Source organism: Podarcis filfolensis, assembly GCF_964270895.1.
Source record: "Podarcis filfolensis genome assembly, chromosome: 5".
In the NCBI taxonomy this organism is placed as follows: Eukaryota; Metazoa; Chordata; class Lepidosauria; order Squamata; family Lacertidae; genus Podarcis; species Podarcis filfolensis.
In genome coordinates this window covers 97,752,026-97,774,193 of record NC_139608.1, presented here as the reverse complement: position 1 = coordinate 97,774,193, position 22,168 = coordinate 97,752,026, and the positions used below count along the sequence as shown (strand labels likewise).

Genomic DNA, 22,168 nt, shown 5'->3' with positions numbered 1-22,168 from the left:
GCTCCCTCACAGAGGGAAACATTCATCACCCCGTGGAGCCCTTCCTGGCTCGCTTCTATGAGCCAGAATGGGCAAGGATCAAGGAGACAGGTGGTCGGTTTCACTCGTCCAAGCAGCCTGTCCACACCTATACTGTCTTCCGTCTTCCTCCTCCATGAAGGGTCAGGATGGGGAGGTAGTCTCTGCCATTCCTACTCTGCCCAGTTCCTGACAGTGACAGACAATACAGTAGTAAGAACAATACTCTCTCCCAATAAATCCGTATGAGCAAGGTTGTTTTGGTGCTAACACCACTTGAGGTGAAAAGCATAATGAAGGGGCATCTCCGCCCCCATCGTTCAGCCCAGATACTGAGGTCCAGCTCCGAGGGCATTCTGGCAGTTCCCTCACTGCAAGAAGTGAGGTTACAGGGAACCAGGCAGAGGGCCTTCTTGGTAGTGGCACCTACCCTGTGGAACGCCCTCCCATCAGATGTCAAGGAAATAAAGAACTATCTGACTTGTAGAAGACATCTGAAGGCAACCCTGTTTAGGGAAGTTTTTAATGTCTGATGTTTTATCGTGTTTTTAATATTTTGTTGGGAGCCACCCAGAGTGGCTGGGGAAACCCAGCCAGATGGGCAGGGTATAAATTAATAATTATTGTTATTATTACTGGTCTTACATATGTACATTTTTGTAATGGATAGAAAGTGCCCTACCCAGCCAGGAAGGTTACTGTGCAAGGTGTGGGGGTGGGATGGGGAGATTTTTGTCTTAAAAATTTAGTAAGTTTTACATTTGGGGGTTCTTTCTCTCACTTGAATGTTTCTTTGGTTCATACTGTTTTTCATTGTGGACACTTTGGATGATCAGGAATTTTCTCGTATGGTAGCTTTTTCCAGAGAGTTGTACTTCTATTTGCAGATCAAGATCCTGTAACTGAGTCTCCCCACCTAAGATCATTTACCTAGGGGTCAGGTAAAAACACTGTTGCGTAAGAACAACCAAGAACCTTAAAGTGCAATCCTGATAGTTCCTTGGCAAGCAGGGTTTCTATTTGGCACTAAATGCAGCCCTGCTAGGACTGACTTTTCTCGGCATCTCCCCAATGGAGCCCATCCCTGCTCAAAGTGATGACAATCTGTTGATTGGCAGGTACTTCAAGCCCTGCTTGATTTGACTGGGATCCTCCCTTGAAGGATGACCTTCAGGATTCGTGGCAGTATTGCTTAGTTGACATTAAACTAATTGGGCTGTGTTTTTTACCATTTTGCTTTGGTTTGAAGTGAATCTTTAGCAGAGAAAAAACAGGAAGAAGTAACACTCACAAATGAAATTGAAAGGTCAAAGACACGAATGACTGAGTTAAACGAAGAACTGAATAAAATTGTCAGTGACCTGCATAATGCAAAAATCGATGTCCATGAGGGGAAACGCCAGAAGTCAAGGGCTGAAAACTTGGAGAGCCTCAAAAGACTATATCCTGGTCACGTGGTAACTAGATGAACTCATTGTTACATTTTAAAGTGTTCAGTAGACTTCAGAATTTTGCCTTGTGAATAGCCAGTTGTCTTTATCATGTTTCCTACTTGATAAATGCTGAGAAGTGTTAAACATAAGTGCAACTGAGAACTAGCAAACCATTTTTGAGTATCAGTATTTTTCTAACTGGGTAAATAAAGTAGCACTATGGTGGCTACATAACTTTTATGCTCACTAAAAGTGAGAAACTAGTAGCTAGCTAGCTATTTCATAAAATATATACCCCACCTGATTAAAAATAAATAAATCTCAACTTGGTTTACAAAAAGAAACTATGAAACCACAAGAATGTTTCTCCAACTGGCAGTGCAGGACAAGAGGAGCAGGAGGTTGGAAGCTCCCTGCTGAACCGCTTTGAGATGGGTGGACGACGCTAGGAGCCAATCCTAGTTTTTCCATTGTAACTGACTGTCCACACCGCTGGGAGTAGTATTGTGCTTTTCCTGCGTCTATGTTGCATCAGCACAGGTGAACATGATGTTGAAGCTGTGGAGAAGGTCCCCTTTTAAATAAATAAATAAATAAATAAATAAATAGTGTTTTAATTATTAGAATATCACTGACGCACCCACTGCAGACACTGTCTTTTTAGCAATGTGTTCAATGGCTGCGCTCAAAATGAATTTTCTAGACAATAAAACAATCCCTTTTATTATTATCGTTATGGCAGTGATGCCCTCCAGATGATGATGGACTACAGCTCCCATCATCCTTGACCATCGCTCTTGCTGGCTAATAGCTTGAGTCCCACAGCGTCTGGAAGCCTCACATTCGGCTAGCCATATAGTATGATATTAGGACTCTCATTCAAGTGGTTTTCCACTGAGCTAAAGCTGGGAAAGTGTTTTAGCAGCAATCACAAGTTTATTTAAAAATGGTGTGATAAAACATTGCCATAGTAATACACCAACATACCCAGAGGTTTCTAAGATGCTCCACATAGTAGGTTCTCATATGTGCTGAAATAAGGTTCATTTAGGTAGAATGCAGTGAATGTCTTTTCATAATGGATTTAAAAACATTCCTGTATTTGCTTCTAGAATGAGGATTGTAAGGTTCGGTTTTTCTGATGCCTCTTGAAAATGGATGCTTCCATCAAGAAAAAAAATGCAATTTTAATTGAAAAAAATGGGAAATTAGCTAAAATGAAATGTGTGCTGTACAAACTCAAAGATCAGTTTGCTTATTATTGCTGTTCTGTTTTTAGTTTGGAAGACTGCTTGACTTGAGTCACCCTATCCATAAAAAATATCAGCTTGCTGTCACCAAAGTTTTTGGCATGTATATGGTTGCGATTGTTGTGGCTTCAGAAAAAGTAGCTAGAGAATGCATTCGTTTCCTCAAGGAACAAAGAGCTGAGGCTGAAACTTTCCTTCCTTTAGATTACCTTAAGGTACACTTTTATTAAAAGTATATTATTAGTTTTTTATTCACAAAGCTGATTGGGGATTACTTTGACATCTAAGAAATTTTGTTAGTTTAAATTTGCTTTAAACATATTTTGTAAGATGTGTCTGTAGTCTTAGAAGATTTTGTACAACAATTAAAGTGTCTAGGTTTGTATAGTTGGTTTCTCTGTGGCTCCTTTTGGGCCCAATTAATATTGCTTTATTAATTTATGAGTGTCTGAAAGCATGTTTCGTATGTTAGAAACAAAATCTGATAGGATACTTGTAATCTTTGTTACAGGCTCTTTCATTGTATTTAAGTAACCTTTTCTAAACATTTTTATTTAGGTAGAACCAATCAATGAACAGTTGAGAGAGATAAAAGGAACTAAAATGATGGTTGATGTTATACAGACATCGTTTCCTGCACTGAAGAAAGTAATTCAGTTTGTTTGTGGGAACGGTTTAGTATGTGAAACAGTACAGGAAGCAAGACAAATAGCATTTGAAGGACCATACCGACTTAAAGTAAGCACAAAGAACCTCACTTTTAAAATAAGATTTCCTGTTGGCTTTTAAACATGCAAGGTACATGTTCAGAAGAATCATGGAGCTCATCTTTCCAGAACTATATAACTTGAAATGCTAGCCAGTGCCAGAAACATTTTATACAGCTAAAATAGGCTAGACTAAAACACTTCCCCCTGACAGGATAACACTGGTGGTCCTCTGAACATTTGCTTTTGAAAATTTGTTAGTTTTATTTATTTTGATTATTTTGTTATAGCTACTGCTTTTATTGCTGTTTTAAATTAAAATAAAGTGTTATATAAAATATAATGCTAGGTTGGCAGGAGCTGGAACAGAGTTTATAATCTAATGACACATTAGCTACTGAAGTTAAACATTGTCCCACTGAATGGGTAAAATAGGAACCTTCAGAGCTTAAAAGTCACCATACACACCAGGCTCATAAGACAATTGACATCCAGTGCAGGTCTTTTAAAATTGCTGTTATATGAGACCAGCCAGAGGTTCTGGTTAGGTTTAAGCTGGCCAGAGGTTATCACATATACTACCTTTCATCCAAGATACAGGATAGTCAGATACACACTGTATTATATAATTGTCTTAATCCTGAACTATTTCACTGGTTTTATGTCCCGTTTCTTTGTGTTTTATTGGAAGGCAAAATTGATTTGAATATAGCTAGTTTGGAATATCCACCCCCCCCCATATACTTGCCCTCACCTCAGTCCAGGAATTGTTAGTATACTTATGCCTAATTGCACTCTAGTAATATTGATCAATTCAGAAAAAAAGTGTTTAATTTTCAGACAGTGGCTCTGGATGGAACTTTATTTTTGAAATCTGGTGTAATCTCTGGCGGCTCAAGTGATTTGAAAAAGAAAGCTAGATACTGGGATGAAAAAGAGGTGAATGAACTTAAAGAGCAGAGAGAGAAGCTGATGAATGAACTAAAGGTAAAGCTATGGAAATTATGTCCAACAGTATCAGTGTTCGAAACTCCCATTGTTCTAGGTGCGTTTTGCAACAAACTACAGAATGGAAGGAAAAGAGGACCTTTTTCTGCCTCCCCACTTCCAGCCACTCTCTGAAGACTGGAGAAGAGACCCTCTTCAGAATATTAGGGAGGGCAGGGGAAGCATGGCTTTGTTTTTTGCAGACAAGGACTAGATCATTTGAAATGAACATAATATTTTAGCTGTAGTTCATTCTTTTTCAGCTTTGTATTTTTGTTTTAAAAAAGCGTGCCTAGACATTCCGTTGTTGGGTCCATAACCTAAATTTAAGGTGCCAAAGTATCCTGATATCATTACTGTAATACTGTAAAAGGAACAATTCAACTTTTGATGAATTGATTCAATTTCCCCCCTAATGAACACGTTTTTGAAATGCAATTTCCCATAATATTATGCATTTTTTTTGTTATTTTCACTAATGCATGCATTTTAATGCACAGCTTCCCCTAATAAATACATTCTTGTTCATATTACCCGGTTGGAGAACTGCACTGCAAATTTGTTACAGAAAGTGCGATTCAGGTAGGTTTCCCTCTAAATGCAAACTAAATCAGATTTCTCTCCTATACTTAGGACTTGATGAAAATCAAGCGCAAAGAGGCTGATTTAAAGCAGTTGCAAGCTCAATGCCAAGGAATTCAAACACGACATAAATATTCGCAAAATGAACTAGAAGTTCTTAAAAAAAAACATATTGCTAATTTCTATAAGGTAATATTAAACTCTCAGGTGGCTGTTTTCCTTGTCTGGGCAAAATGACTTGCTTTTTGGTTTTAACTAGGACATCTTAAATGGTAACATAATTGAGTTTTTTCCTTTACCCGTTGAAGAAATAGAAGTAATACTTTTTTTAAAACCCATAATTTAGGAGGGAATGTTTCTATTGGGAGACTTTCATTTTTATACTTTTATACTCTAAACATGAAGTCTGCATTTAGATGAACAGAAACTAAACGTTGGCCTTTTTGTGTTTGGGTGTTGGAGTGGGGGTGGCTTCTTCTGATCTCCGGACTGGCTTACTTTTTTATTGTGTCAAGGACTGCATTGCCCTTGATCAATCATCCAGGGGCCACAGTTTAAAAGTGAGTGCAACCACATTTTCGTCAATTTTGTTTATAAAGGACAAATCTTGGGAGGGTGGGGAGGACACAAAAAACTTCTGTCATCATGGTAGCATAGTGAAGTTTACCTTTGGAAGGAGTCAATAAAACAATTTCTTTAAATTAAATTTTAAATTATTTTGTAAATTGAGAAATTTAGGTTGGATTTGTCTGGCCTCAAACATGTTGCTGTCACCAGTTACAGCAGGAACCAGTTACAGCAGTAACAAATTATTTCTAAGAATTAATATCATTAAAATCATTAAATGTTTAAAAAAGAAAAATGGAAGGCCCCACAAAAAGCCTTTTTTGGCCTCATGGTCTCATAGTGGGGAACCCGTAGAGCAGTTTTAGGGGAGGCCTCACCAAAAATGGTTTTGGGTGCAAAATGCAGCCAGTGGACTTCAGGTTAGCTACCTATGTTCTGATAGTTACATTTGCAGTACAGTTGTGTGGTTCCAGAATAAAATATCCTCACAACATAAATAATTAAAACAGTGAGACTAGTTTTCCATTGTTTTTAAAGACTGTTCATATTTATTTGTATTTAGGAAAAATCTATGCTGGAAAGTGTACTATTAAATAGCCAGTCAGAACATGTGATGTTGAATGAAGGAGTTTTACAAAGAGCTGTTAAAATGGATGAACTCCAAAAGAAAATTAATGAGGTATAAGTTTTTCATTCATGGCAGCATATAGAATCATAGAATGGCTGTCTTACGGCAATTGGTTGTAGATGTGTGTTCCTTGTGTGGCTGCTTCTGAAACCCACCGATCTAAGGGGAAAGCTCCAGACCTGCTTTTACACTTGTAATAAACTTAGTGCATATAGCCAAAGGCCTTTGCAGACTTCATGTTCACTCAGACCACAGATTAATAGTTTACAAAATAAAATGTATCCAGGCTATGTACATAACCTAGGGAGGGGGGGTTCAAAAGCTCAACAAAGCACTTTCATATCCAAAAGCTATATAGCACATAAAGCTCAGTTAAAATAAATTTTAACGTTGTTAATAACAAAAACATAGAAAAGTGTTCAAATAATTTTCTGGCATCTGGAAAAAAGGGCATAATGATGTCTAATGTCAAAGATCCATCTTTCAGAGGTTAAGATACAGCTTGCCAATTTATTTGGATAATTCTTTGACAACTTACAACCCTTTATGGGAACCCTGCACAGTTTAGTAAGACCCATATCTTAGGTTTCATTTAAATTGAACCAGTATGGTAAGTAAGGCAGGTCAGCTTTTGCTGCCATAGATAGTAATCAAGGTTCAACTCTCTAAGAAGAACTGATGGTGTCCCTGAAGAAGTCCTTGACTCGTTCTTGGAAATATGTTCTACAGAATTTCTAGTGCTGCCTTTACTTCTCTCTGGCATTTATCCCTGTATAATAATTATGTTAATTCTTTAACAGAAAGGAAATCTTCAAAATGGGCACCAGCACTTCATTTCTATTATAAAATAAAATTTGAAACAGTTTTAACCAAACACCAATTTCTGTAACAGTTAAGGCCAAACTAGATGTGATGCTGTTCATGCAATTAGCAAGTGTGTAAGAGTGTGTGTGTGTGTGTGTGTGTGTGTGTGAATAAAACCAAGTAAATAGGAGCTATGCTGAAGGGTAGACAATTTAACCTTCCACCATTGTCGTGATCCAGATCTCTCCTCCCAACCCCCATATTTGCATTGGGAGAAGAGCTCCCACTTGCGCCAAAGGGAATTTTCTTCCCAGTGCAGATAAGAACCATGGGATGGGGGCAGTTATTTAGGTGGGGAGCATAGAGGGGCTAAAGAGTTGAAGACCCCCCCCAGCTGCCTTACTGTCCCAGTCCAAATCACACACATGCCATATGGCTACTATTTGTGTTCGTACAATTGCTACTTTCCTTAATAATGTAATGTCTAGCTTGGCCTGGTCTCTACCAACCCAATATTCCTAAAAAGGTGTGTCTGCAGTAAAAAAAATAGTAGTGAAATTCTTCTGGCCCTATCAAGCTTTTCAGTGTTCCTGTGTTCCAATTAACAGGTCAATACCTCACAGTGAATAATATAATGCATTGTTGAAGAAGAAAAGGTACAAGTGAGGTTTCTTTCCAGTGACTGTGAAAGAGGTCATTAAGAAAATTCTTGTCTTGACAATGTTCCTAAATGGCACATTCACGCATTACACACAGACACAAGCATTTGTCTATACATATAGAAGTGTTATTGTCTATTTGCATAGCTTGACTATTTGTATACTTGTTGAATGTAATATGTGAACATCTCTACAATAACAATTGATACTTCTTACATTTCTAAAACCTTTATATACTGTGTGAAAGAACTTCTTTTAAGGATTTAGATTTATTTGCCTTCTTGGTGGGGGGTTGTTGCAATAGGTGGAAGACAATGTTTTCAGTGACTTCTGTGCAGAGATTGGAGTAGACAATATTCGTGTATATGAAAAGGAACATTTGCAAGAGCAGGAAGAAATTGACAAGAAGAGGTAACTATGCAGAAGTGAATAGTAGTGATGTTTCGTAACATTCTGTAATCAGAATTCCTCCGTATTCTGTATACATACATACATACTTAATGTCTCTGTCCTAAGATATTGTTCAGCTATCATCATATGATGATTATTTTATTGTTAAATTGAGGTCAGAACTATGTTTGCATAGAATGCCCTTGCCAGTATGCATTTGCTACTCCTTGGGGATGCAAGTACATTGGGGGAGAGGAATTGTCACTAGCTTTATTCTTTTCCAAAGCTGTTTTTCCTATCCTATCCCTACCGATAGGGATGTTTGCGTGTAATGTTTTTAATATGTTGCTTCCTTATTTACCCCTGATTCCAATACCTTTTGCTTTCTTGGTTGTTTCCCTTGGATTGAAGATTAGATTCTAAGCTTTGGGGGATCGACACTTCAAAGCGCCATGCATTCTGATGCCACTTTATTATTATTATTAAATAATAACTTGTTTTTTACCTTGCATTTAGAGAAGGGAGGGCAGCCTACAGCCACATGGACGCCCACCCCTCTGCAACTGATCAGTTCAGCTTTTTAGCAAGTGTGACCTGTCCCTCCTCTGGCAGTCTGCTGGGTAGAGGAGAAGAGGGGGCAAGAGAAAAATAGGTGTGCCAGAAATAGAGAGAGAAAGGGGGTGCCCCACACACTTCTGACTCTGTCCCTTCCCACTGTTGACTTTGGCCCTCCCACAGTCAACACAGATCCCTTGACATTACTTCTGAGGGATGTAACGGCCCTTGACAGGAAAACATTGCTGTCTCCATCTTAACATATTACTGTATTGTGTCTGTTCAGGTTTCAGTTTGAAAACCAGAAGACACGACTGAGTGCTCAGCTTGAGTATATTTGCAGCCTGGTAGACAAGGCGGTGAAGAAAAATAACATGTTAAAGGAGAATATTTGCAAAGATGAAGCTTATATTATTAGCCTGAAAAAGGTAACCAATGGTTTGTTACAATAATTTATATCCAGCTTTTCAAGTTTTCACTACAATCAAGCAGTGCATAAAATTTCTTAAAGTAATATAATAATCAGATTTGGTTACAGTCATTTACTTCACAAAGAAATTGGTTTAATTATTTTAGAAGACCTCCTTTTCTAGGCATTTTGCACTATGCGCACATTGCATGTCTATAATATATGAACATATAAATGTAACTAAGATTAAGGAGTGAGATCGGAATTAGGAGGGGAAAATCCATGTAGATCAACCCAATACAGAGATATTAGAGTGTTCCATCTCTACCAATAGGTGTCTGACTATCTTGTCTGGATAAGATTACCATGAGGCTATTATACTTTATAAATACTTTTCGTACATAGGATGAGGAAAACTTTTTACAAATGGTCGAGGAAGTTACGGTGGAACTGCAACAGCTGAAGGAAAGGTGGAATGTTAATAAGGCTGATGTTGCAGAAGCACAGAATCAAGTTGAGGAATCAAGGAAGGCATTGCTAACTCTAATAAGGTAAGGTTGTGTTTAGAATAGGTAAGTGATTTGTGGGGGGAGGAACTCCAGATAACTGAAACTTCTCTCACTAATTTGTGTGAACAGGAACATTTAAGTTGAGCATTGTATATTTGCTAAGATAGTACAATTCTGTACAACTGCTATGACCTAGATCCGAAGGTTTGTGATGGAGAGGTTCTTTGTGTACAACAGGGTGTCTCCAATACCATTTTTATTGCAGCCTGACAGGCCACTCATGAATTGGTGGTACAGAGCAGGTTAAGAGATCCAGAAGCCGATGTGCACATGTTCAGCTATGGTGCTCGTTGGATCACCACCGCAGGGTGCCTTTGGATGGTAAAAAAGTGGCAAGAGCAAATGTGTAAATGACTTGGATACAAAACTGTTTCTATCTTTGAAAGAGGGCATGCAAATCTTTCCCAGTTACCTGTGTCTGCTTACACATGTCACTGAAATCAAGCAAGCAAGCTGAATTTGATGGGGAAGTAATTGATTTCTAGAATGGATTGAGATACTTTGTATTTGGATTAGAAACTTAAGCTTGAAGTGTGGTTCAAAAGTACTATCTCATGTGTTTCTCAACCCGGGTATTAAGTCTAAATTAATAATATAATATACAAACTATTCTTCTATAAATTTTAAACCTTCAGTAGCTGAAATATCAGTGTTACGTTTTCTTTGTTCTTGCTTTTTGGTGGCAGAGAGTTGGCAAAGTTGCAAAAGGAAGGTATTGCAATCGAGACCTCTCTGGAGCAGAAAAAGTTAGAAAGGCATAATACCTTTCTTGATTGCAAACTCCAGGACTTAAAGATAGGACTTCTGTTGGGATCTTTGGATGACATTAGTGAAATAGAGGTAGGTTTTGTGGCATATTAAATAATTTAATACAGTTGTGGAGTTCATACATAAATAAGGTCTGCCAGACCTTGATCTAACTAGAGTAGTGTTTTCCAAACTTGGGTTTCCAGCCTTTTTTGACCACAGCTCCCATCATCCCTAGCTAGCAGGACCAGTGGTCAGAGATGATGGGAACTGTAGTCCAAAAACATCTGGAGGGCCGAGTTTGAGAAACACTGAACTCGAGTTTTATCTGGTGGCAAGTACCAAATTTTTAGAAGAGCTAACGCTGAGAGGGCGCAGAGAGAACCAGAACTGCCAAGATGTTCTCCCGATGGGTGTTTTCCCCCGAATCCAATGCTATTTTATTCAGATGCTAGGATGTATATTTAACAATTGATGCTCCTGCCCCTCAAAAAGGGAAAACGTCTAGAAAGATATGAATAGGAGGCTGGATAAAATTGAGACATCACTGGTTTTCATGAAGAAGTAAACCGTACCTTAACCATAAGTAGAAGGATGGGAGAGGAGAGAGAAGCAAATGCTGCTGCTGCTGCTGCTATTTTGGGTTTTTCAGTTTTAAGTATTATGTATCTCCATTAATTTTGCTGGCTGTTTGTTACAGCTGGGATCTGATACTGAAACTACAGAAATGACGGCTGATATCTATGAAAGAGAAGAGGCAATTCATGTAGACTATAGCAATCTTGCAAAAGAGCTAATGGTAAGAGAAGATCTCCATTTTAATATTGTGTATGAAAGCATGTTTTCATGAGCTTGGTTCCACAGTTTATTTTCCTTTTGCCTGGCTAATGTGGTTAAAAGGAACATCTGGCTACCATGATTCCTTAGATATTCTCTGCCGCATGCAACTTGCTCAGTAAGCAGGACTGCAATCAATCACCCCAGAGACTATCCATTCTGTGGTGTGCAGGACCACTGAACCGGTTCCTGCTGCTATTAACCATGGAGGGAATCTTTCATGGACGGACAGAAGCAGCTTCAGGGAGAAGGGTGGTTTTCATCGGCATGTGGGGGACATTCTCCCACAGCTTGTGCAGTCTGCACTTCATAGCACAGCTAGCTGTTGAGATGAGTGCTTCTGCATTTCATAAGTTTGTGGTGAGGAAAAAATGGGGAGAATTATGTATACCACCTTGAGCTCCTTGGAGGAAAGGTGGGATATTAATAAGAAAGAAAAGAAAAGGAATTGGTTCTGTATTCATTCTGCATTACTGACACTGCACACTGTGTTGAGACTATTGTTGTTTGTAGGTATTCACAGCTATATTAGGTTTGTTGCCTGAACCAAATTCTCCCTGAATTCTTTAGTCCCTCAGATGGGTAGATACTGCCATCTGCCATCCACTGTCAGGAATTGCAGAGTTGGGGAAGTAGATTTCCTCCTAGAGACCCTGGTCAGTTTCCTGCGTCCTGTCCAGATGGTTTTGCCTTTCATTGCTCATGACTAGCCTCACATCTTCGACTATTGGGTGATTTATCTTCCCCTTCCTTCCCTGCTTGCTTGCTTGCTTGCTTGCTTGCTTGCTTGCTTGTTGTTCATTATGGTGAGCTTTGAGTGGTTTGGGTTATTGTTTTTTCCTGACAGTATTTTAATGTTTTCTTCACACGTCTCCTCACATCCGCTTGGCTTCTTGGCCCAGTGGTTTGGTGTTTTGCTTGTTTCCTGGCCCCTCAGCTTCCCCATCTGAAGTGAATCCCAGAGTTTAATTTTATTCAATGGTAGTTGTGGTATGTGAGCAAATGTCTTCAGTCTCTTCCCCATGCCTGCTCTCCTAAGCCACAGCAGTTCTTTTTCTTCTCTTAGTAGCTTTTGCACCCAGACCTTTCCTGAAAGCCTTTTTAAAACATGTTTTTCATTCTAGTGTGTTTCCCTTATTGTGTCAGTACCAGTACCTTAAAAATCATACTTCCTAAACTCTGCCGTTCCTGCTTGTGGGTGATAGATGGCAGTATCCATCTGATGGACTGTGTATGCTCTAAGAAGGTCAGTAGCACTATCTGAGTCCATAAGGCCAGGAGGAATAAGCATGGCACTTGCAGCCCCACAGGGACAGTCAAAATGTTGCACCTGCAGCAATTTCCTCTGGTGTGGACATTACCTCCCCCCACCTTGCCTTTTCTTTTAAGACTTTGAGGCAATTTTTAATAACCCAATACCATTATTCATTGTTTTTATACTTCTTTATTTCATTTTACATCTAGGACTTGCGCTCCGACAAAGATATTGAAACTCACCTAACAAAACTTCAGCAGGAAATAGCATCTAGAGAAAATGTTCTATCAAAAACAGCAGCCCCGAATATGAGAGCTCTTGAGAGATTACATGTTGTTACAGGCAGATTTCAAGAATCGGTTGATGGTAATATTGAACCTTTTTAATTAGTAAAATTTTAATTAATAAAATTAATAATAAAATTAACCTTTTTAATTAGTAAAATTAATAATAAAACGATTCTGTGATTCTGATAGTAGTAGTGAGAAAGGTGTTTTTGTAAACCCAGATTGCTTGGGTGCCCTTGTGGCTGTTTGATCACCCCACAGTGCACTTGCATCCCAGTTTATTACGTTATTGCAAGTCTTTAAAAATGTCCTAGCAGTTGACAGGAAAGAGGCGAACACATGTCTTAGATTAAAAATCAGCCACAACTTTTATTTATTGTTTGCCTTCAATAAGTAATTGAGATAAAATATTTGAAAGGTGGGCAGGAGGCCTCCTCTCCCCTTCTCTCCCCCCCCCCCCCCGGAGAAGTGGCTTGGCTCTTTGTCCTGCTGGACTATCTTTTGTGGCCTTTTTCCTCTGGTGAAGCCCTATACTTGAGCATATGGTTAGGTTATGAGCAGGCCCCTTCAGCACGTGCTCCCAAACCCATCCCAAGTCCCCAACCCATCCCCTATGGACCTTACTGTTCTGCCTGGCAACTTGTCACCATTATTTGCATCAAGCAAGGACACCACTTACTTGAATGCGCTATAAACCAGGTGGCGCCAGAGAGCAGGAAATCTTTATATGCGTTTTTCTAAAGGGTTTTTTATTTTATTTTGTTACAATGATCTAATTTCTGACTTATTTATAGCATTTTTTTCTGTGTGTAGATCTACCACAAGATCCCTTAGGCAATATTCCAAGAAAGTAATCGTCGTTGGCCTCCCCCCCCCCCCCCGCCTTTCTTGAGATACCACTTTAGGGCCTGAAAACAGCTCTTGGTTACAACATTTTAAAACTTCCAAATAGTTTATAAAAAACATTATAATCACAAAAGGATGGTGGCTCCTAAAAATATACACCTCAGGTGTCAGAAGTCCAAGTAACATAGGCCTTGCCTGAAATGTTTCTCAACCCTCACAAAATCCCTTTCCTTGTAAGATACTCTTCTTTGTCCCTCCCGTGATGACTCAAAGCTTCCATTCATCCCAAGAGTTACCTGTCAGGCCCGCAAGGCTTGACAAACATCCTGGGCACTGCACATTCTTGTTGCCCCAAAGGGCTTGCGGGGCTGGGAGGACAGTGCTGCCTTCTCAGGCCCCACACCTCTCTCCCTCACTGGAACTTAGAATCATAGAATCATAGAATCATAGAGTTGGAAGAGACCACAAGGACCATTGAGTCCAACCCCCTGCCAAGCAGGAAACACCATCAGAGCACTCCTGACATATGGTTGTCAAGCCTCTGCTTAAAGACCTCCAAAGGAGGAGACTCCACCACACTCCTTGGCAGCAAATTCCACTGTCGAACAGCTCTTACTGTCAGGAAGTTCTTCCTAATGTTTAGGTGGAATCTTCTTTCTTGTAGTTTGGATCCATTGCTCCGTGTCCGCTTCTCTGGAGCAGCAGAAAACAACCTTTCTCCCTCCTCTATATGACATCCTTTTATATATTTGAACATGGCTATCATATCACCCCTTAACCTCCTCTTCTCCAGGCTAAACATGCCCAGCTCCCTTAGCCGTTCCTCATAAGGCATCGTTTCCAGGCCTTTGACCATTTTGGTTGCCCTCCTCTGGACACGTTCCAGTTTGTCAGTGTCCTTCTTGAACTGTGGTGCCCAGAACTGGACACAGTACTCCAGGTGAGGTCTGACCAGAGCAGAATACAGTGGCACTATTACTTCCCTTGATCTAGATGCTATACTCCTATTGATGCAGCCCAGAATTGCATTGGCTTTTTTAGCTGCCGCGTCACACTGTTGGCTCATGTCAAGTTTGTGGTCAACCAAGACTCCTAGATCCTTTTCACATGTACTGCTCTCAAGCCAGGTGTCACCCATCTTGTATTTGTGCCTCTCATTTTTTTTTTGCCCAAGTGCAATACTTTACATTTCTCCCTGTTAAAATTCATCTTGTTTGTTTTGGCCCAGTTCTCTAATCTGTCAAGGTCGTTTTGAAGTGTGATCCTGTCCTCTGGGGTGTTAGCCACCCCTCCCAGTTTGGTGTCATCTGCAAATTGGATCAGGATGCCCTTGAGTCCATCATCCAAGTTGTTGATAAAGATGTTGAATAAGACCGGGCCCAAGACAGAACCCTGTGGCACCCCACTAGTCACTCTTCTCCAGGATGAGGGGGAACCATTGATGAGCACCCTTTGGGTTCGGTCATTCAGCCAGTTACAAGTCCACTGAGTGGTAGCATAGTCAAGACCGCATTTTACCAGCTTCTTTACAAGAATATCATGGGGCACCTTGTCAAATGCCTTGCTGAAATCAAGGTAGGCTACATCCACTGCGTTCCCTTCATCTACCAGGCTTGTAATTCTGTCAAAAAACGAGATCAGGTTAGTCTGACATGACTTATTTTTCAGAAATCCATGCTGACTATTGGTGATAGCATTCCTTTCTAGGTGCTCACAGACTGTTTGCTTAATTATCTGCTCCAGAATCTTCCCTGGTATTGATGTCAGACTGACTGGGCGGTAATTATTTGGGTCCTCTCTTTCTCCCTTTTTGAAAATAGGGACAACATTTGCCCTCCTCCAGAATATCAAGGAACTAAAATCCCCCTAGAGGGGTAATAGGGATATTACATTACAAAAATGGCTGGAGCATCTAAAATTCAAGCAGAATTGGACAGAGCATTTGTTCTCTTGGGAAAGTTACAAGAAGAGTACAGTGCTTTGTCTACAGAGGTCTCAGCACTACACTTAACAGTAAACAACTGTCTTGAGCCTGATAAGGATTTGAAACAGGGAGCCCATTCTACTGAACAAATAAATGAAACTGAAAGTGTAGACACGATGGAACAACATGTTGCTTTTGAAGAAAATGAAGGAGGAGCTGGAATTCTGCACGAGTCAAAGAGAGTGGTAATAGGAGGCCTGACATGATGACAAAAAAGGACAATAAAAATTGGATGTGGAAAGCCCGGTTTGAATGGGAGTCCGAAAAATGGAGAGATCCCCTTTGGAGGAGATCTGAAGACCTGAGGATCACAGAATTGTTGAAGGCGAAAGCTGGAGCTTCGGGGACATATGGATTTGTAAGAAATTTGAACCAAGAGTTAGAATACCCCGTAGGCTTCGCTTTTAAGTGTGGAGGACGGGCTGGAAGTAACATGGATCTTGTTGGGCCGGAGCCTCTCCGAGACTTGGGGTTTAACATCAAGGACTATCAAAGAGGCCGGCAGAAAGGAACTGAGAGAGATATAAGGGCCTCGGACATGAGATCTCCAGGCTAAAGAACATAAAGACTGATGGGTATTGGTTGGGGACTGGAACCGGGAAAAGGGTGGGTGGAGGTTGGAAATCCAAAGGGTATATAAGTATAATCTGTCTTTTATTCTTCTTTTCTTGCTATATTTTTTTTGTTAGTTGTATGGAAATTGGGGAAACCGTGGAAGGGAAATTTTGGTCGACTTTAGGAAAAAGGTTTAAGAATAAGTAAGGAGGTATAAGTATTGATGTGTAATTTTGATAAGGTAAAATTGGTTTCTCCTCTCTTTCTTTTTTAAATTAAAAGAAAATAAGGCTGGCAAAAATAAATTGAGGAAATGGAAAAAAGAAGCAAAGTAAAATAATAGTATGTTAGAATAAACGTTTAAGTTAGGGTGAAGAAATAAGTTAAGGACTTGCTGAATTGACAATTTAAATTGGAATACAAGAAGGGGAGGTGCGAGGAGGTCTGAGAAATAAGGTTAAGGAAAATAAGTATCTGAAACTTTATGTGTTTTTTCTTTTTTCTTTTTTTATTATTTTTCTGTTAAGTTTGGATTTTAGTGTTGTTTTTAATTTGGTTATTTTTGTGTTTTTGTTTGTTATATGTTTCTTGAAAATACCAATAAATATTTAATTAAAAAAAAAAAAAACATTTGCCCTCCTCCAGTCTGCCGGGACTTCGCCTGTTCTCCAGGAATTCTCAAAGATGACTGCCAGTGGTTCTGAGATCACATCTGCCAGTTCTTTTAATACTCTTGGATGCAGTTCATCTGGCCCTGGAGACTTGAATCCATCTAAACTAGCCAAGTATTCTTGTACTATCTCCTTAGTTATTCTGGGCTGTGTTTCCTCTGCTGAATCATTTGCTCCAAATTCCTCAGGTCGGGCATTGTTTTCTTTATCGGAGAAGACTGAGGCAAAGAAGGCATTGAGGAGTTCAGCCCTTTCTGTGTCCCCTGTTTGCATTTCACCATCTTCTCCTCTGAGTGACCCCATTGTTTCTTTGTTCTTCCTTTTGCTACGAACATACCCATAAAAGCCTTTTTTGTTGCTTTTAACCTCTCTAGCAAGCCTGAGTTCATTCTGTGCTTTAGCTTTTCTGACTTTGTGTCTACACGTGCTGGCTATTGTTTGAATTCCTCTTAGGTGGTTTCCCCCCTTTTCCATTTTTTGTACACATCCTTTTTTAATCTTAACTCAGTTAAAAGTTCTTTAGATAGCCACCCTGGCTTCTTTAGGCACCTTCCATGTTTCCGTCTCATTGGTATTGCCTGAAGTTGTGCTTTTACTATCTCCCTCTTAACAAACTCCCAGCCATCATGAACTCCCTTTCCTTTTAGTATTACTGTCCATGGGATCTCACCCAGCACTTCCCTAAGTTTTATGAAGTCGGCTTTCTTAAAGTCGAGAAATTGTGTCCTAGTATGCTTGGCTGCTCCTTTCCGCTGTATAGTAAACTTCAGAAGAGCATGATCACTCGCGCCTAATGATCCTTCCACTTCTACCCCACTAACCAGGTCATCAACATTGGTTAGGACCACATCTAAAATGGCTGCTCCTCTTGTTGCTTCTCCCACTTTCTGGACAATGAAGTTGTCTGCAAGGCCAGTGAGGAATCTGTTTGACCTTATGCTCTTGGCTGAGTTTGACATCCAACAAATATCCGGGTAATTGAAGTCCCCCATTACTACTATCTCCCTTCCTTTTGCATGCTTGGCCATCTGTTCCAGGAAGGCATCATCTATGTCCTCCGTTTGGCTTGAGGATCTATAGTAAACTCCCACAATGAGGTCCCTGTTATTCTTCTCTCCCTTAATTTTGACCCAAATGCTCTCACTTTGGCTTTGAGGTTCTAAATCTTAGATCTCTTCACAGGTATACACATCCCTGACATATAACGCCACTCCTCCTCCTTTCTTGTCTGGTCTGTTTCTCTGAAATAGATTGTATCCCTCCATTATTACATTCCAATCGTGGGACTTATCCCACCAGGTTTCAGTGATGCCTATTATGTCATATTTAGTTTGCTGTACCAAGAGCTCAAGCTCATCTTGTTTATTTCCCATGCTTTGCGCATTAGTGTACAGACATTGAAGTCCATTAATCATTCCCCCGTGTCTCTTATTTAAGGATTTTTTTCCTCCCACCACTAGGTCTGCGTGCTGTTTGCTCCATTTGGTCTATGACATTTGGATGATCATCTTCATCAATTGATAGACTCCTACCTTCAGGAGCACTGTCTCCCTCCCCCACATTAGTCAGTTTAAAGCCCTCCTGATGAGGTTTCTGAGATTTTTGGCAAAAACATTCCTCCCAACCGTTGTGAGGTGCAGCCCATCGCTTGCCAGAAGTCCATCTTCAAGAAACTGCAGTCCGTGATCTAAGAATCCAAACCGTTCCTGTTTACACCATTTGCGAAGCCAGCTGTTCACTTCCACTATTTTTCCCTCTCTCCCTGGGCCACGTCGTTCAACTGGGAGGACAGATGAGATGACAATTTGTGCATTTAATTGCTTCAATTTCCTGCCCAGAGCCTCGTAGTCTCTTTTGATCTTCTGGAGGCTATTGCTTGCAGTGTCATTGGTTCCCACATGAACCAAGAGGAAGGGGTATTTGTCAGTGGGTTTTATGATTCCTTGCAGTCGTTCAGTTACATCTTGGATCTTAGCCCCGGGGAGGCAGCACACTTCTCGAGATATCTTGTCAGGCCCACAGATCACTGCTTCTGTTCCCCTCAGTAGGGAATCCCCTATCACCACCACACGCCTCCTCTTAGGTTTGGTCGGGGTTCTTCCATGAGCTGTCCGTTCCACGGTCGCCTGCACATTCCCTGAGGACTGACTTTGCTGCTCGTCTTCATATACCTGATCGACTGTAATGAGGGAGAGATCCTCAAATGGAGTCTGCTCTTCGTCTTCCATGCTAGGGGAGAGGACCTCAAAGCAATTGTGTGTTTCTAAACAATCAGAGCGAACGCTGGGCCTCCTACTTCTTTGAGTCACGTTTCTCCATATATCTGGCTCCTGTGTTGGTGAACTAGCCTCCTTCTCAGGGGAGTCCCCTGTCTCCTCCTTGGTGGAGACGGTGTGCTCTGTTGCTTCCAAGAAGAGCTCCAGCTCTCTAATTCTTTGGAGTGTAGCTACACGTTCCTCCAGTTGCTGGACTTTGTCTTTTAAGAGGGGCCTTCTAAATCTTGCAGGTGAAGGGGCCCTATGTCAGCATCTATGCTGCAATGGCAATTTTTGCAAGGATGTTCATTTTTATTTTCGCTTTAGGGCAATAGATGTAGAGGTACTGATGAAAGAGAACATCCTGGTAAATCCAGTGTTCCATCAAAAGAATAGACATTTGCAAGGATTTTTCTTTCCATGAAAGTGTGAAGCAATTCCATTTTCCACCATACACAGATAGATAAATGGGCCACATAAGCTACAATAAAGTTTGAATTTAAATAGCACTGCAAACATGTAATGTTCACTGAGAACACTTTTTAAATTGCAAGAACCTGTCCTTGTACAGCACAAACTTGTATGTTGAGAAAAGTGGCTTTCTGTTGCAAAAGAATATCTGCATAAATACTGTTTTCTTGTGTTTGTTTACTGAAGTTGGTAGGAAATTGTGGGTAGAATCCAGCTGGTGACCTTTGCTCTCATGGAGGGACTTTTGATTCAGCGGAAAAGGGAGAAGGGTTGTTTTTTGCTAATTCATTCTTCCACCTGCACATTCTTCCACACCACCTTCAACCCTCTGCTGGAGAGTGACAACCTTCTGAAACGAATTTGAGTATGGCATAAATCACCTATCTATGTTCTTACATTAGCAGAGGCATCCACCAGAAAAAGCTCTTCCTTGAATGCAAGGACATTAATTGGATTCTACCCTATAGAATTAACTCCCAATATTTTAGTGATATGTTCTGTTAAAGCTAGTTCAATTATCCTTTTACAGTGTTTGAGACTTGTAGGACAGAAGCCAGATTATGTAGGCAAGAATTTGAGAAGGTGAAGAAAAAGAGATACGAGCTGTTCAGTCAGTGTTTTGAACATGTGTCAGTTGCTATAGATCAGATCTACAAGAAACTCTGCAGAAACAGTAGTGCTCAGGTTTGTAATTTTTCAGATATTTCATTTAACATTCTTTAACAACAACAACAGTGAGTGTACTGGTTGTAAATTAAGGCTAGATTACTGGTCCATCAGAAAACGAATCATTCAAGGAATTCTTCTTCTTAGTTTTTAAAACAGAAATATGGGCAACCAGATTCGGGATTCAAAGTAAAGTGATCCAAGGCAAACAGCAAAGGGTCCAATCCCTCTGCTTCCATGACTTGGAAATACAGAGTTACCGGTAGCTGGGCATGGGGAAACAACAGAGCTGGTGAAAGATGACTTACCTGTGAAGCTGCATCAAGGCTCCACAGTAGAAGAGTTTATTTTGGGGGTGGGGAGTTTGTTCTGTGCAAAGTTGGCATGCAGTTATCATGAAGGTTAGGTTAACTTGCCATGCACAGAACTAGTGTGTTCTCAAGCTTTGTGCTCATGGACACAGAAAGGAGCTCTGGCTTGTTTCCAAAGCAGCCTATGAATGATTTTCTGTTGCTCTTTTCCATCCAGTACAAATACTGCTTTGGACTTTCACATCTAGATGCTCCCTGTTCTCCAAATTCACTTTGAAGAATGTTGTATTGTTTGCATCCATAACGAATAGGATTGCATTTTTGTCCAAAAGAATAATTTAAATTGCATTTCTGGAAACCAGTATTTTTTTAGCATTCACGAAATCTGGAATAGCCAGTATGGTGTCCTCCTGATGTTGCGAACAAGAACTCCTGTCGTCCCTGTTTGTTGGCTCTTCTCACTGTGGCTGATAGTTGTTCACAGCAACTGGAGGTCACCATGTTGACAAGCCCTGCATTAATTTTTTTGCAGATAAAGCTAATGCCCATGTTTTGTTATTAACTGAACAAGGAAGCTGGTATCTTTCAGGCATTTCTTAGTCCCGAAAATCCCGAGGAGCCTTACTTGGAAGGTATTGGCTATAACTGTGTAGCTCCTGGAAAAAGATTTATGCCAATGGACAACCTGTCAGGTGGCGAAAAATCTGTTGCAGCTTTGGCTCTTGTGTTTGCAATACACAGGTAAGAAATACATTGCACTTCAAAAAAGAATATGACACACATATCACAGTTTATACAACCGTGGTATCGTTTTGGAGTCACTCCATTCGTCATATAATGTTGAGATTCTACCTCTGGGCATATATGGTGGACAAGATGAGAAAGGAGAACAACATATATAAGCTTTCAGTTTGTTCTGGAAGTGTGGAAAGGCAAGAGAGGATTTGGTCTGTTGTTGGTCCTGTGCTTATGCTTCGAAGTTCTGGAAGTAAATGTGGAAAGCTGTTGATCACGTTTTTGTGGCCCTGTGTCAACACCCGGTTTCTAGGGGATGTTCTTCCTATATTCAGTTCTGGCTCAAGCTCCAACCCAGAAAACCTGGTTCTCCAATTTATTTCGCTAGCTCAACAAGAGATAGGCAACATGGGGAGCAATACACAAATAGATTTTCGTCTAGAATGTGCCACTTTCTCCCAAGGTCCACCTATTCCAAAGGAAGTCTGTCAGGGATGCAGCAAGTGAGGGGGCTTCATCCAGGTGCAGAATTTGAGAGTGGTGCAGTATTAATACTCCTAAGGAACTGCAGCTTTTGCTACAAAGATAACCATCTAAGTTAGCCATTAAGCACTTCCATGCAAATCAGTATCCAAATAAATAAAAATTAGACAAGGTAGCTCCTTCCTTGGGGCAAAATTACTCTTATTTAGAATTCAACATGGGTTAGTGGTCAGATGAGCACAATTATTTAAGGGATATATAAAATATCAGTGAGAAAGTTTACATAAATCATTTACTGGTTCTTATGGTAGTTGCCTTTTTTTCTTGCTGATTGAAATAAATGATTTAAAGTGCCTTTATTGATAAGCCAAAATCCGGTAGTAGGAAATGTATTTAAATTATTGTGTTTGTCTTTTATATTGTTTCTTAGTTTGTTTCATTATGTAATCTTTTAATTTTTGTAATTTCTAATCATTGTGTTCTTGTATAGTAATTAAAATAAAAAGG

At 40.1% G+C, this 22,168-nt stretch overlaps 1 protein-coding gene across 6 annotated transcripts in view; it reads left to right on the top strand.

Moving 5' to 3' along the window:
* SMC1B (structural maintenance of chromosomes 1B) overlaps positions 1-22,168 on the top strand; it is a gene marked incomplete at its 5' end in the record, with an annotated part of 39,082 nt that overhangs the window by 13,587 nt on the left and 3,327 nt on the right. For 3 of the 6 annotated variants that reach the window (XM_083615527.1, XM_083615528.1, XM_083615529.1), the window contains 14 exons: positions 1,268-1,475; positions 2,731-2,916; positions 3,260-3,439; positions 4,249-4,395; positions 5,029-5,166; positions 6,107-6,223; positions 7,940-8,046; positions 8,867-9,008; positions 9,395-9,540; positions 10,245-10,398; positions 11,006-11,104; positions 12,607-12,763; positions 19,996-20,150; positions 21,033-21,184. In XM_083615527.1, the coding sequence (XP_083471653.1) occupies positions 1,268-1,475; positions 2,731-2,916; positions 3,260-3,439; positions 4,249-4,395; positions 5,029-5,166; positions 6,107-6,223; positions 7,940-8,046; positions 8,867-9,008; positions 9,395-9,540; positions 10,245-10,398; positions 11,006-11,104; positions 12,607-12,763; positions 19,996-20,150; positions 21,033-21,184 (2,088 nt within the window). The remainder of the gene's footprint in view (positions 1-1,267; positions 1,476-2,730; positions 2,917-3,259; positions 3,440-4,248; positions 4,396-5,028; positions 5,167-6,106; positions 6,224-7,939; positions 8,047-8,866; positions 9,009-9,394; positions 9,541-10,244; positions 10,399-11,005; positions 11,105-12,606; positions 12,764-19,995; positions 20,151-21,032; positions 21,185-22,168) is intronic. The other 3 variants (XR_014548616.1, XM_083615530.1, XM_083615531.1) reach the window with 3 other exon arrangements.